We start from the raw sequence: 15,133 nt of genomic DNA on the forward strand, positions 1-15,133 counted from the left end.
TGCAAGTAGATCCTTATCTAGCAACTTGTTGTCGGATTATCATAAAAGTACTTGTGCAAGCTTTTTGACTTATCATCGCCACTGCGCGTACATACTTTGTGTAAGCAATACTTCATCACCTTCCTCAAAGTTATTTCTAACTTTCAACTTTTGGGAGCTCCACAGAAGAAAACAGATTAGGTTTCTTTGCTTTCGATATATCCACTAGTCGACATCCGTATTGACCACCACAAAAGTTCATCAAATTAATCAACTCGGCACCATTATCTACCAACAACTTTTCATAATTTCTAGATTATTCTCCAAAATTTAGATTACTTAATAATATGATCACTCAAATGGTTTTGTTGGAAACTGCTGGCCCAAAGGAACTATTTTAGGTTTAAATTTTGGAGGCTAGTTCAGTAATTCCGTGGCATATATGCACCAACTAGGTTCTATTTTATTACCATCATCAACTTTATTTATTTATTTTTTCTACGGTTTTCACCGTTTAATTTACTTCACAACTTTAGGCGTGATTCCATCTCTATGAACTTTCCCCCTTTGTCCTTTCTCTCTCTGTCTCTTTTTTTTTTTCCCTAATTCCACCCACTTCCACCAACTTGATCGTTTTTTAAAGTTGAACTTGAAACCACTCCCCTCCACATGGTTACTAGTATGTATTGTAATATGTATGGTATACTATTCTCTCACTTTGTTAATGCCTGCCTTTGATGTTTAGCACGGCTTTGAAGAATTCAATCACTAGGAAGGATGAGACTTCACTTGGCCGCTTCTATTTTACTCTCTTAGTTTTTGGCTTTTAATCTCTTGTATGTTTGCTTTCAGCTTGGGCCTCCGGCTTGTTTGGTTTGGGCCTGATTTTCCTTTTCAGGCCCGTCAATTTTTTTGTTGATACAATCGATATTAGGGAGGAGAGATTCTAATCTAACATATGATCTCGAGGTAACCCTAGTAAATTTACATTTTTTTTGTTTATTTGTTTTTCTCTTTTAAACACAAACTATTTGATCTGGCTATGAGATCATAAAGTATAACTGCCATTCATGATAATAAGATACAACTTAGCCGTTACACAATTCAAGTTCAAATGGGAGGTTCTCATTTTCCCTTTTCTCGCTTGGCAAAATTCAATATACTTGAGAGAAGAAAGAAAGCCCAATATTGCTGCAAGCTAGATTAAATCACACAAGGCTTAATTTAGTCCTTGCCTCTGACCACAGTTGAAGCCTTTTCATTCTTCATGATCATATGGAATGATTTAGACTTGTCCTCTGCCACCATCTCCCTCAATATATCATCTTCAATCTTCTCTGCTTGCCAGCGGGATGGGTCCTCCACAAATGCCTCACTGAAAATCATGCTTGACACCCACTCCTTCCAAGTTGTCCTCCCATACTTGTCTTCTTCGAGAGTTCCAGTTGCCAAGAGCTGGTAAACATACACCACCTTCTGCTGACCGGGACGGAAGGCTCGGGCAATGGCCTGCTTCGTCTTCGAAGGGTTCCATTCGGAGTCCAGCAAGATGACCCGAGAAGCTGCTGTCAAACTAATTCCCTCAGCACAAGCTGTGATTGATGCAAGCAGGACCCTTGAGGCTCCACCAGGCTCTTCAAACTTGTCCATCACCTTTCCGCGCTCAAACAGCTCCAAATCCCCTGTGAGAACCAAGACTTCTCTGCCTCTCTGCCACCCAAACACCATTTCAAACAGTTCTAGAAACAGTCTCACAGGTGCAATGTTGTGACAGAAAATCAAAACCTTCTCCTTCCGGACAACCCTGTAAATAAGGCTCAAAACAAACTTGACCTTGGACCCTTTGTGCAAATCATGCTTGTACTGCTCAAGATCCTCTAGTTGCTCAGTGGTAAAAAACTTATCAGCACAAGCTGCAGTTTTGATTAGCCAAGGATGTATTGATCCAAGGGTAATCAAAAGTTCTAGCTCCAGAGGGTAGCCATGGTATTTGGACATTATGTCTTGCAGTTTGTCCAAAATCTCTTGCTGTATGTCAGTAGTGTTCATCAACAAGGTGTAAATCTGCAGACCAGGAAGGGTGTCTGAATTTCCACCTTCATACACATCTATGAATCCATTTGTTATATTTCTCAACATGTTTAGACCTTGGATCCTTTGATCTTCACCTTCGTTCGAATCAATCTTCTTGGCAATCTGGTCCAAGAACAACTTTCGTGCTCTGGCTTCCATCAAATGGCGCGCTTTTTCCTTACCTTTCTTTTTTCTTCTGTATTTTGGGTCCAATGCCCTTAAAACTTCATTCACAAACTTTGGTCTTGCCAAACACAGGGTGTTGAAGTATTCACAGAAGTTGTTCTGAAACAGAGTACCTGAAAGCAATATTCTCAAGTCCGTTTCAACTTTCATCAATCCCTTCCTCAACCTTGATTTAGTACTTCTGGGGTTGTGCCCTTCATCTAGTACTACGATCCCAGGACTCTCCCGCAGCACTTGAGCCATGAACTTTCTGTGCACAAATTTTGAGTCTTCACGCATCAATGTTAGGAATGAAGTATAACCCATAACAAGAACACTCGGCTGTGCATGCCACTTCTGTATTTTTTCTAGGCAATCCAAAACATGCAACACATCATCCGTCGGCTTCGGGCCTCCAGTAAAGGTCACTGTTTTCTTCTTGAACACTCTGTAGGTTCTACGGCCGTGAATTAGATACACTGGTATAGGAATTTTCCATTTAATAAATTCTTTGTACCACGTATAGAGTGTTGTTTTCGGAGCAAGGACCAGAGGCCGTTTTCCTGGGAATAACTTGAGGTAGCTAACAAGAAATGCAATGATCAGAAAAGTTTTTCCAGCTCCAGGAGAATGAGATATAACACAGCCACCTATTTTCTTGGCCTTATGTTCCATAAGTGCTGGTTCCAAAGATCCTGCAACGTTTTTCCACAGAAATTCAAAAGCCTTCTTCTGGTGGAATAACAATTTCCTTCTAAGTTCAGGAATTAAGGCCCAAACGTTGTCATTTTCTTCTGATAAAGGCTCAGGCTCATCAGGGGAAGTACGAGTGTGGAAGAAATTGAATTCCTCGTATTCAGCTCGCTTATCGTCTGTTTGTTCTTCATTGATCTTTCTATCATCTGCGGCCCACCCTGTGTTTTGCACCTAGAAAAATAAACAAACAATTAGATATCTTTAGAAGCAACACTATCAGATCCTACACCAGCATCTTTTAAAAAATATATACGCAAAGGAATTGGAACCCTACATTCTTGACAGGAGATTATGGTAACAGATCAACCTAATTGAATGAGTAAAAATGATATTGCGGAATAGAAAGTTCATTCTCCCATGCAAATTCATAGCAGCACAAGGAATGTGACATAAAGTTCTTCCATAAATGAGTTTCGACATTGACTTACAAAGGGGGCTGAAACATCTCCTATTTCGATGCTGACGAAACCACATATGAGGCACACCATCCCAATTTCTTCATTCAATCTAAATTCATGCCGGCAACCTGCACCAGACTTTTGTGCAGTCCCACCTGACGTGCTCCCTTGTGATCCCTGAAAATCATTTTACCAAATCAGATGAAGCAAGGCATATCAAATAGAAATTGAAGGTAAACCAGAATGCTCATCAACTTAATTATTTGCTAGAAAGAGTTATTGCATTATTTAGCAGAGTTTCCAGATTATATTCTGAAGTTTTAATCTATGATTTTCAAACAAACACACCCACATACACAGGGTCAGAGAGAGAGAGAGAGAGAGAGAGAGAGAGAGAGAGAGAATCCCTCATTGAGTCATAAATAAAAAATTAGCTGCCAGGGAAATATATCAAATTTTACCTCATCACCATCAAGAAGGTAAGCTGATGCCAATGCTAATTCCATTTCTTTCCACAGCATTTCAGTCTCGGACATTTCCTCCTCATCCTCATCTTCGGGCATTTCAGTTTCGTTCTGTTGCTCAGGGTTCTTTCCAGCCTTAAATTCTTTCCACTGGTCCATAATATTTGGCTCTTGCTTATTTGAGCAATCCATGTCTTTCAAAAACGTATTTATCAGTTCCTTGTATGCACCTGCACTTAAGCTCCTCTTTGGGTAAGTTCTTCCACTGAGACCCTCCCTTTTCGAGCGTATGGAGTTATGCCTGTTGTTATAAACCCTGCTAGCTCTGCTAGTGGATACTTTTCCATCCCATTTCATTTGAAAGTCCATATCATCTAAGTCAGAATTCTTCTTTCTCTTTGCTTTAGAACTGTAATGATAATAATACTTCGCCGGAAATTCTTCACCCTCTTTTGTACTCTTTTCAGGACTATTGGCATTTAGATGACCGCGTCCAAGGGCAAAAGGATCCCTTTTGTCAGGCAGAGGAACAATTGCAAGTTGAGCTTGATGTTTCTTCCTTTTAGCCACATCTGATTTCACCTTCCTCGACTTAGTCTTGCTTTTGCATTCAAGGGAATCCTCACTTTCGCTTGCAAGATCATCCTCACTTTTGGATGCATGGAGATCCTCGCTGGACTTTAATTTCTTATAACGAACCTTTTGTTCTGCCTCAGTATGCTCTTCTGAACGTCTCGCATGTTTTCCAAACAATTGTGATAGTGGTATATTCATTTCATCATCATCTGAATGATCTACTTTATATGGTCTGCTACGAATATATCCAATCTCTATCTCTGCTGGAGCATCACACCCAAGGAAACGCTCAGGTCGAACATTTTGACGCTTGGAACGTCTCAGGCCCAAAAGATCAGAAGAAGATGATGGTCCACCTTCAGTAGGATCATTCCCAGTAGCATCAGCTGGTACAAATTCAACTACTATTGGTACCAGGAGCCCGTCGTCTACTCTGAAGTTGACAGCATGTAAATAATTGTCAGACTTTGACAGAGTGCTGTCATCATCACCTCCCACAATTTGGTACACCACTTTTCTTTGTACTGATCTTACATCAAATGAAACCTGCTTCAGCACTGATGTCACAAGCAACCATGAAATGTCTGATAAAAATTTCCCCAACAGCAATTTCGTTCTGGGCAGCGTCGGGCAGTCTGCAGAGAACTCCCATCGGTAGTGCTCATTTGCACAAGAATCACGATCAAGTGTTTGGAAGACGAAAATGTCATGGATTCCAACACGTTTAGCGTCCTTGTTAAGGGTTGCTCTTTCTGAACCAAGAGGGCCTTGGTTCACATAAAAGTTAACGTAAAAGCGACATGAGCAATGGGACTCATGAGGCACCCTCTTGATTGAATTGATTCGAGCATCAACCATCACCTATATTAGAAAGATAATCTGTTGGTCGAACTAACAATAAGGCAATCACAACTTCCAACGTAAACTAATATTTTCAGTTTCAGGCATTTATACCTAAACAACCCAAGATGTGAAGCTAAACAAATTTGAAAAAAGGAAAAAAACTAACTAAAGTGAAGCTATCTAATGCAAGAGATGTGAATCGAAAGAAAAATTTAGAAAACAAAAGTGATTAGCCAACGAATAGGAAAATCGATTTTAAATCATAAAATGCAGTGGAGATATCTCTAGTTTTCATATAGACGAATTAGGTGGTTGCATTGCCCAAGATTCTGATGGTAAACAGACTTATGTGGAATGCTGCCTCAAATTTTAATTTTACTTTTAGTTATTGGGTTAATTCTTCATATCTCAACCTCAATCGAGTGCTGGAAGCTGTTAGCAGACCAAGGACAAATTGATATCTGTTCTATAAGTGCAAGGAACATGGAATATAACCAAGAAATGCAAAAGTTGTCTCAAGGCTGCCAAAAGCAAACTGATAACAGAGGACTTTTAAGAAAGACCAGACAGTTGGTGTATCTCTAGATCTCTCACTCAGGAAAAGAAATGTATTGTGTTTTACAAAACATGTGAATTTATCTATAGAGACATGCATCATGCTTTCTGAAATGGATTATCACAAAGAGCTGCATTAAAAATATTAAAATTATCAAACATGTGCATCAACACTTGAAAATATGCCATGTAAGAGTTATAGAAAGTCGTAAATACCAAGTGACAATGCCTAATTATAGAATGCCACTCACAGGAGCTCGAATTTTCTCTTCTGAGTTTTCTGTATTTTCAGGAGTTGAAAGCACGCATACATCAACGCCAGGCCGCAAAAAGCAGGTGCAGTCATATGAATTTGCCTGTCTTGACCTCACTCGAATGTTCGGGAATGGGCCTTTATTTTGAATGACACATGAATGATTGTCTGCAAAACTTATCGTCATGGTTCCACTCCTGATGCCTAGAAGCTCCACAGGATGCCATGATCCGCAGCAAAGAGCCTCAAAAGCTGTCAAGCCAAAAGTTAGTAGAATGATATTGATAAGAATTTAATGAGTGAAAACGAAAAATATTGGCCATTTGATAACAACAACAAATAAAATTCTATTGAGCTTCTGTGCAAGACAGGAATTAAAACAATCCCCTTTCTCCGCTAGTCAAATAATAGCACAAAAAGTGGCAGCTGCATTTCAACAATGTATATAAATAAGGAGTTCAAGAATGAAAAATTCCTATATTTGCTACCAATTAATGAAAGACGAATGCTTGGGACAGTCGCGCTCGCACTAAAAAGTGGTGTTACCACGTCTACATGATACGTGATGTTACCGCCGCACTAAAAAGTTAACTTCAACTTGTGGATTCAATTTTCAAGTGTTACAAGAAAGCAAGACTTTGAACAGATAAGCCATTTACTTGAAATAAATTACAGAGTCCATTTTCCAAATTGAAAACTAAGAGAACATAAAAGGGAGGAGGCAAATTCTTACGATAAGCATCAAATGGATGGGTAGATCGGTACAGATGTCTCTTCCTCTTCATCTTGATTAGCCAACTGGTACCCGAATTTCTCCTACGCCCTCCCTACAATCACTGTCAAATATCTGCAACACAAACAAAAAAGGCACTGCCGTTAGACACATTTCAAACTGGAACACACGAAAGCTAAATGCAATATTGCCATGAAACCCTAATCACATATACACAAGAAAAACGAAAAGTAAAATATTATCAAACACCTGTGGTCACTTGTTTTCTTTTCTTACTTTACTCCACAAAGACTCAAACCTAGCTTAGATTTTTCTACCTCTTTTCACCGATCATATATGTCTATGCCATTTGCGGCTCTGCCACTTGAGCTAATAGCTCATGTTGGCCTAACACCTGTCGCTATTCTGCTTACATATCGGACTCACAGTTACACTACCCCATATATATATATATACATATATTATTATTATATAATCATAATATGGTAATAATTACATATTAGGAACACAAAAGTAAATGCACTACCAAAAAAGTAACATCATTGACCCAACATTTACACCATCAAAACAAGAAATAACACAAACAAATCAAAACAATAAATAAATAAATTATATTTTCCCTTTTTTCTTCTGCCAAACGTTAGAAAACCGAGAGTCTGTAGTAATACCCAAAAGCCATAAGCTGGAAAAAATTCTCAATCAATTCCTTGTTTAGGAAAATGTAAATAAATAAATAAATAAATGAATGAGGATGAAAAAAGGGATAGGAATCTGCAACACATCAATTCCTTGTTAGCCAAAAGCATCATTCATATTATTGGGAGAGAGAGAGAGAGAGAGAGAGAGAGAGAGAGAGAGAGAGAGGAAATGGTTATCCTTGAGATGCGTTACATATCAGAAGAAGAGACATTAACATTTTATTTATTTATTGGTCGAATTTAGAAAATATTATTCCTACATCTGCAATTCAACATGCGAAGGAAGATTTAAAAAAATAAAAATAAAAACGTTCCTTCATATGGTAAACAATCCCATCAATGCATGCCGTACCAAAATCACCCGAAATGCCCAAACAGCAACCACAACAGCAAAAGTAAGAAAGATAGAAAAGAAACAATTACCAAAATGAAACAACAATAATATAATCAAAACTTTTAAGGTTAAACCAAACAAACCCAATTTAGCTGCTCACTGTTGGAACAACTTGTAGCCAAAACTTCAGCAAGAAAGCAAATTGAGCTGAAACTAGAGCTTCTGAAGAGATGGGTGGTCGGAGAAGCTCAGATTCCGGCTAAGCTTTTTGCTCTTGGGCCGATAAAGATAGCTGCAAAGGCCAAATAAATGGTGAAGCTTGAAATATGTAGTAGTGGGCATTGAAGTGAGTGTTGTGAAAAGACACAGAGAGAGAGAGAGAGAGAGAGAGAGAGAATCTGAGAGTGCGTCAGTGGAAAGTGACAGAGGGAGCAGAGAAATCTATAAGGTTCTGAAACGAAATCCTTGAAATTTGTGCGCTTTTTGCATGAAACGCAAAACAGAGAGGCAGTCGCGGCAAAGGGGCAGCGGGTGTAAATAGTTGGGGATGGGGAGGGTGGAATTGGAGAAGCTCGGAGTGGATCAACGGCTGTGATTGATGGTTAGGGGTTGTTGGGTGGGGGCCACCACTGGTGATGAAATTGATGATCTGAATTCTGAGGCAGAGTGATGGCAAGCAATAAGCTCGTGTGAGTTTGTTGGGAGATGAGCAGAAAAAAACGTAAAAAGCAGAGTGGTTCTCGATTGTGGAAGTGAAGCGCATTTAGTCAAACACTTTTGTCTGGTAGTTGACCCTTTCTTGCTCTTCCCTCAGCCGAAAGCCACAGATTCCGCATTATAGCTTATGAAAAGTTGATTGACCAAAAAGATACAAATTTTTTAAAAGAGGTCCTAAAAGCCCGGCCCAAACCAAAACAGCAATTCTAGAATAAACGGCAATAAATAATTAATAAATAAACTTAATTTCTAAGATAATAAATAAATCATGCATATCCCTAAACCTATATGACCACATTGTGTACTTTCCCAACACATAATTTGTTAATACTAATTTCAAAAACATTGTTCGCAAACGCCTCCTCCACACCACACTGAGAGTCGAGTCCGTCCGGAATGGGACTTTTGTCCATGAGCTACATCTTAGATACAGGGCTTTTACGTTATTTCCCCTTCCTCGTTACCTTCAATTTAATTTCCCCCACGTTAAACTCAAATCTTAAAACCCTAAGAGCATCCACAGTGGGGAGTGTAAATTCGGGGGTGTAAAGCCACTTTACATCCCTTTACATCTCCGGGAGTGTAAATATATTTTTGCTCCAGTGAGGAGGTGTAAATTCGGAGGTGTAGCCGTGAATCCCAACCTTTTATGTTGACTTTTTTTCATTTTTCTTCTCTTTTCTCAAGTGGATCCTATTAGCAAGGGATGTAAAAATAGATGTAAATATACATTTTATTTTACATCCTCATAGTGGTGATGTATATTTACATCCATTTACATCTCCCTATTGGAGACCATTCCGGTGACTCGGAGTGTATATTTAACATACATCCCCATATATACTCCCACTGTGGATGCTCTAAATGTACTTGTTTCTCTCTTATCCACTAATATTGTTCTTCAGCCTCCGCTTCTCACTTTTACACTCCCCTTCCTCGGTGGCACAATCTTGTGTGGGGAGGCAATTTAAGTACAATGTGCACTCTTTACTTGGATTATGGGAGCTTTTTTTTTTCCGGGGTGGCGTGTTCACCCCTATTCTTTGTTCGAGGTTTTGGTTCATCTTGGTACCAAACACCCCTCCTTTGTGGTTGTGGACTTGCTGTCCATTTTTTATATCTAAGGTTTTCTATTTTGCTAGATCATTGTATTTGGGGGCTTGAGCATGCTAAAATTGTGATTTTGATTTTTATAAAAGTTTTAATGTTGAGCCTCTGTACTTTGCTTGTTTATGTTGTGCTGCCTATGCTATTAGGCCTTTCACTTCTCGTAGTATTGCTTCATTCTCTTTGAATAGAGTTATTTGACAACAACAACAAAAACGACAATAATGATAATTACAAACCTATAACTTATTGACATGGATATGACACGATGATGAGTATTGTTATACTCATGGTCACCAATTTTGTTCATTGAGTGTTTTGTTAATCGAGTGTTAAACAATCTTTATAGGGTAAATTTGCATTCTCTTCCAACGTTCTCCTTATCATTATCTTTTATATCAAAGAAAATGTTTATTTACAGATTATTGATTTTGATCGTTGAGATTTCTGGAGGCTTTTCCTCGTCATCTTCAATACGTTTGAATACAAATTCAAAAGTGTTCATCAATTCCAGGTTTGTCCACCGTATGAACTTCTATAAATCATGCTCCATTTTCCTATCATATTTTTCATTAGCTTCAACTTCCAGTACAAAGGGATTTGCGCCTACCCTAGAAGCCTGGGGAGAGCTTGGGCTTGGTGAGGAGCTTGGGGAAAGGGTTTTGAATGGGCCAGGGCTGATGGGACTAAAGATATTACATGCAATCAAGAGAGGGTTGAGAGAGAGGGGGTAGGCGTCGATGCTTCTTACGCTCTTATATACAACAGCCGCCACGCCAACAGACATATAGCACATTGTCAACCAACCACAGAATACTTAACCGTGGCACGATAATTTGCAAATCAAGGGATGTCATGAAGTTAAGGGGAAGAAAAGCAATTGACAATCGGAAAACAAAAACAAGAAAAGCAAACAGAAAAAAGAAGCAGAAAACAAGTAGCAGCCACAGAAGAGTCTCAAAAGCACAAGCTGTTGTATTTGCATTTCCTTACTTACACACGAACACTGAAATTCAAGATACTATATTTCAATTATACTTCATTTCTCATATCTACAATAAAAGAATTTGTTAATTTAGTAAGTAATATAGAATTATCAAGAAGCATAAAAGTTGGCTGTCAACCCATCACCCTGTTGAACACAAAATGACCAGACATGACAAGGGAAAATTGTCTTCGCTGCCAAATTCTCCAATCTAAAACCTACAGAGAACTAGCACATTCATGGGGTCCGCTCCAAAATTAAAACGTAAGAAGCAAGAGGAAACAACCACATTGATGTTCTTCAAACTACACTCCACTAGACCCCCTTTCAAAATTTAGCCTTCACATATCCATCGAAAAGTTATAACTTCCGTCTTCCGGTTGCATTGTTCCTCCAGTGAAATCTCCCAAGCCTAGGTCAGACAATCCCAGATTGTAGTATCCTTGATCATCTTCGCCAGTAACATCATCCCTCTTCAAGAAATCAAAATTGTATTCGCCACCCGAAGGGCCCTGCTCCATGTGGTTGAGACTCCCAAGCAGCTTGGCATCTGGAAACTGCAGCTGGTACGACAAGTTCGATGGCCTATCACACTCATAAGGGTGCATGCCCGAGCACCCAGGCTGACCAACATCAGATCCTAAACCTTGTTCTGGCTCTGGATTTCGAACGGGAGTATTGTCTAAAGGATTCAATAGCTCATCCACATCAAACACCTCCTCCTCTGCAAAGTTCTCCAAATAATCCCCAGTATACGGTCCACCAGCCCAATTAAAATCCCCAACATATGCTTCTGGTTTGACGGCCGGTTGATCATTGTGAAAGTAACCCTGAGTAAACTCATCCCTTGTTTCTTCCTTCACCAGGGCTTGATTGAGTGCATTGGAGCAAGCATGAATTGCCGATTCGCCTTCACCATTCTCAGTTTTCACATCAAGGAAACCCTTGGAATCCTCATCTGCACAAACCTCAGAGTGATTTGATGATGTAGTGGATCCAGAGCATCCTGGACTTGCCACTGCAGAAGACCCTGATGGAGTTGTGGCCGAGGAAGTCTCCTGTGAAGATTCCTTCCAAGAAGAATAACTTGCCACATTCGGGAGGTTGAGGCGAGCAGCTGGACCATACATAGCCTTGGCAGCTTCATCGTAGGCAAGAGCAGCATCAAGGGCAGTTGGAAAAGTCCCTAACCAGAGTCTGCTTCCCCTGTTGGGCTCCCGAATTTCCGCAACCCACTTGCCCCATGTCCTCTGCCTCACACCTCTGTAATTGCAGCGCGAATTATCGGGCCCGCCCTTGCCTTTCATACAACCTTTCTTTGATCCCTTGGCCGGGACTTTACGTGTTTTCCCCTCGTTATTGTCAGATTCCAGTTGTTTGTTATATTCCTTCCACTTTTCTAGTGTCTCTGCCACAGAGGTTCCATCCCGCCTACTCCGTGTCTTCCTCTTCCTTGTAGAATCCAAGGTCAGAGCAACCTCGTTAGAAACTTGATCATAAGCTCCCATTCCTTGTAATTTACTCAGAGACTGATTGATAGTTTTCTCAACAATCTGCATTCAAATATAGAAGCAATTCTTATTAGGAACTGCAATAGAGCACAGAGAAAATTCTCTAAGCTACAGAAGAAAAAACAAACCGGCTGGAGCTTTTATATAGCAGGGGGCACACCCAAATAAATCTAAAAAATTTGAAAAAGGACTCGGAGCTTCCTTCGGGCCCAAGTATTCCTTAAAAAAATCAGCCTAAAAAGACTAGTAAAAGGTTTTACTTGCCACCAAAGAAACGGAATTCAATGTTTCAGGAAAGAAGAAAGGGAATAAAAAGGTACGCGTCAAGGAAAAATACCCATCACCATGAAAACACCCAATTTTTAGCGAATAGAAAATGCCCAAATTCCTTCAAATAAACTCAAATACTGAAAAAACCAGAAAGACCCAGATTTCAGTTTCCCGAACCCCAAATAAACAAGAATTGGTAACAAAGAAATAGACACTGACTCTTTCCCCAAAAAAATCTAAGAAAATATATCAGAAAGGCAACAAACAATGAAATTAAGAAAAAAGGAAACAAAAACAAAAGGCTAAGAGAAAAAAAATTCAACCAACCTCAGAATCGTTTGGCTCGATAAGTCGGGCTGGGAGAAACTTCTTGGATTGATATCGTAGCCTTGCCCCTTTCCAATCGAAACGACACTTTCAGACGCGTTTTAGCGATTTTCTCCTGGTTGTTGCGTGTGCTTTGAATGATTTGCTCTGCTCAGAGCGTTCTTCAGAGAGAGTATTTATTTTGTAAGCTTGAAGCTAAGCGAATCCAGAAATCTTTAGATTAGCAAGCTGTGAGAGATATTTATAGCCTTCTCTAGATATTTCCGATATTTATTTGAGCAATGACGTGGCGATTTTCTAGTCGGGTCGTGGCGTTTCGATAATGAGGCTTCGAGCACGTGTCACCCGAACCTTCGCGAATCAAGCGAGTAACTCGTCGCTTTCTTGCTCCCGAAGTACTTTCTCGTTTTGTCCCTCCTTTTCTCTTCCCACTTTATCCTGGATGAATCTGGAAATTGCGATCGTACCACTTGACCGCTAATGCGTCATTGCTGTGTGCTTCTTCTTATCCTTTTGGGAATTTATCAAATATATATAACTCCAATTGGGTGTTAATTTGATTAAATTATGCCTTTGGTGTGCTTTCAAGTTTCAAGTCTTTGGTGTTGATTTGATTGAATTTTCCCCCTTCCCCTCTCCTTTCTTAAAGACTTGGGCATAATATAAAGTTCTACCTCTAGAAAAATATAAATTATTATATAGTGTACTGTGATCACATTGCATAGGTATATGAATATCAATAAATTATTAAATCATATCATATCTTACGTCGAAAACTTGACAAAATAAATACAACATATAATGAATTGTTCTATTACTAATAAAACTTAGGTATTTTGTATAAAACCTCTTAGGATTTATGACAATATCGATGTTTGTCCTTTTAAAATTATTATTTTTATTATTTTTATTATCAAACCCTGAAATCTTAATATGGTATCAGAGGATGCTAGTTGGTTTTGATAGCCATAATTGGAGCATGCTAGTTTACTTAGCCTGATTGAACTAGAATCAGACAAAACCCGAGTTGAAAATAAATAAATAAACTCAAAATTTAAATCCCGAATTAAAAAAAGTTATTGGTGTAGAATTGGTTGTATGTGTAGCCTACTAAAGAGTAGTTCTACCGGGGGTGTGGAAAAAAGTTCCACATCAGAAATTTGACAAAATAAAATACAACATACATCTGCCTATATATGTGGTTAAGTTAAGGACAATATCGATATTGATAGTGATAAGTTGTCGATTGGTCTTTCTAAAATTTCAACATAAATATCCACACTACAATTATTTATGCATAAAGAAAGCATTGCGTCGATATAGATTTATTGGATTATAGTCATCCTAAATCAACGACATGGTTTATCTTATTAGCTATGAATCTACATTGACACCAAATTAGACATTTAAATATGATATAAAACTCAAAGTTATTAATATAATTTTATTAGGAATCTCTTATTAGAATACATATCTAACTATATCTTGTAATTCCGTATAAAAAAATTAATTAAAAACTATAACTTGTACCACGCAAGATAATATATGCGAAAAAGAGATTATCTAAAGCCCAACCAAACAATGAAAAGCAAAAACGAAGATAGGATAATAATAATGTCTCCCTTATTCGGTCAGGAAGGATTTTCCTGTCTTGCTCGTCGACACACCTTGTCCAGGCTTTGCATGTGCACCACGTGTCGCAGATTGGGTAGGACACGGTGGCAGTTTGTTTGAGGCCAAATGTCATGTCATGAATGACGCGTTGAGTTTTATGTGGTCCAAAATGGAGAGAGCAATAAAAGCGATTGGGTTGGGTCATAGAATAGTGTTGGGGTGGAGGATGATCATGAAAGAAAGGAAAGCTGGAGTTTGTTTTTACGACAGTGATGAGTCCCACTCCGCGTATTTGCTGACGCAGTGGCTTTCTCTGGCTGCAGAATCAAAATACAATTTTTCCAACTTCCTTCAAGTCTTGATAACTTTATAGATATAATTCATATCCCTTCACATGGATCGTGGATAATTTGAACTTTGTTTTTGCCTGGTCAATCATAGCCTCTAATTCCATATGGTTGGCACTCCAGTGAAAAAGTGAGGCAAACTCTCCCCTTCTTTTAAATATACATGGATTCGATTTACGTAAAAGACAATCTTGAGGCAGACCCTCCCTAATCCTAATGAATGACAGAATAATAATAATTTATAGCCTCTATTTTGTTCACAATCCTTTAAAACAAAAAACCAAAAAACAAAAGAGAGAAACTAGAATGAATTGAATTGAGTCAATTTGGGCTTTCTATTCTGTGTAGATAATTTATTTGAGCTTTCTATTGAATGATAATTTCAAAACCAACCAACGAACAAAACCCATAAAAGAAAAAACCTAATT

The 15,133-nt window shown here is 38.8% G+C and overlaps 2 protein-coding genes across 6 annotated transcripts; both read right to left on the minus strand.

Annotated features, from left to right (window-relative positions):
* Positions 1-1,022: 1,022 nt before the first annotated feature.
* On the minus strand, positions 1,023-8,336 carry LOC103332836 (SNF2 domain-containing protein CLASSY 1-like). Of its 5 annotated transcripts, none has more exons than XM_008235595.3 (6): positions 7,971-8,336; positions 6,796-6,909; positions 6,061-6,314; positions 3,833-5,272; positions 3,402-3,548; positions 1,023-3,144 (listed from the first exon to the last, which is right to left on the minus strand). In XM_008235595.3, the coding sequence occupies exons 2-6, from the start codon at positions 6,845-6,847 to the stop codon at positions 1,204-1,206; spliced, it is 3,834 nt and encodes a 1,277-aa protein (XP_008233817.1). In that variant the 5' UTR covers positions 6,848-6,909; positions 7,971-8,336; the 3' UTR covers positions 1,023-1,203. The 5 variants fall into 5 exon arrangements, with proteins under 5 accessions (XP_008233817.1, XP_088908308.1, XP_088908310.1 ...); XM_089052182.1 differs by having other exon boundaries at positions 7,988-8,128; XM_089052184.1 differs by lacking the exon at positions 7,971-8,336 and adding an exon at positions 7,464-7,684.
* Positions 8,337-10,604: 2,268 nt separating this feature from the next.
* Positions 10,605-12,961, minus strand: LOC103332837 (dehydration-responsive element-binding protein 2C). The gene is made up of 2 exons (XM_008235596.3): positions 12,745-12,961; positions 10,605-12,189 (listed from the first exon to the last, which is right to left on the minus strand). Exon 2 carries the CDS (start codon positions 12,142-12,144, stop codon positions 10,978-10,980), a length of 1,167 nt encoding a protein of 388 aa, XP_008233818.2. The 5' UTR covers positions 12,145-12,189; positions 12,745-12,961; the 3' UTR covers positions 10,605-10,977.
* Between the last annotated feature and the right edge of the window lie 2,172 nt (positions 12,962-15,133).

The sequence above is a fragment of the Prunus mume genome, linkage group LG5 (assembly GCF_029339155.1).
Source record: "Prunus mume cultivar Tortuosa linkage group LG5, ASM2933915v1, whole genome shotgun sequence".
Lineage (NCBI taxonomy): Eukaryota > Viridiplantae > Streptophyta > Magnoliopsida > Rosales > Rosaceae > Prunus > Prunus mume.

What these genes read in the sequence shown, in the direction of transcription:
- LOC103332837 (XM_008235596.3), bottom strand. Translation starts at nt 12,144, where the DNA reads ATGGGAGCTTATGATCAAGTTTCTAACGAGGTTGCTCTGACCTTGGAT.
- LOC103332836 (XM_008235595.3), bottom strand. Translation starts at nt 6,847, where the DNA reads ATGAAGAGGAAGAGACATCTGTACCGATCTACCCATCCATTTGATGCT. An exon ending in ACCTTCTTGATGGTGATGAG is followed by an intron (nt 3,549 to 3,832) that starts GTAAAATTTGAT and finishes AATGATTTTCAG; the next exon opens with GGATCACAAGGGAGCACGTC. An exon ending in GAGATGTTTCAGCCCCCTTT is followed by an intron (nt 3,145 to 3,401) that starts GTAAGTCAATGT and finishes TTATTTTTCTAG; the next exon opens with GTGCAAAACACAGGGTGGGC.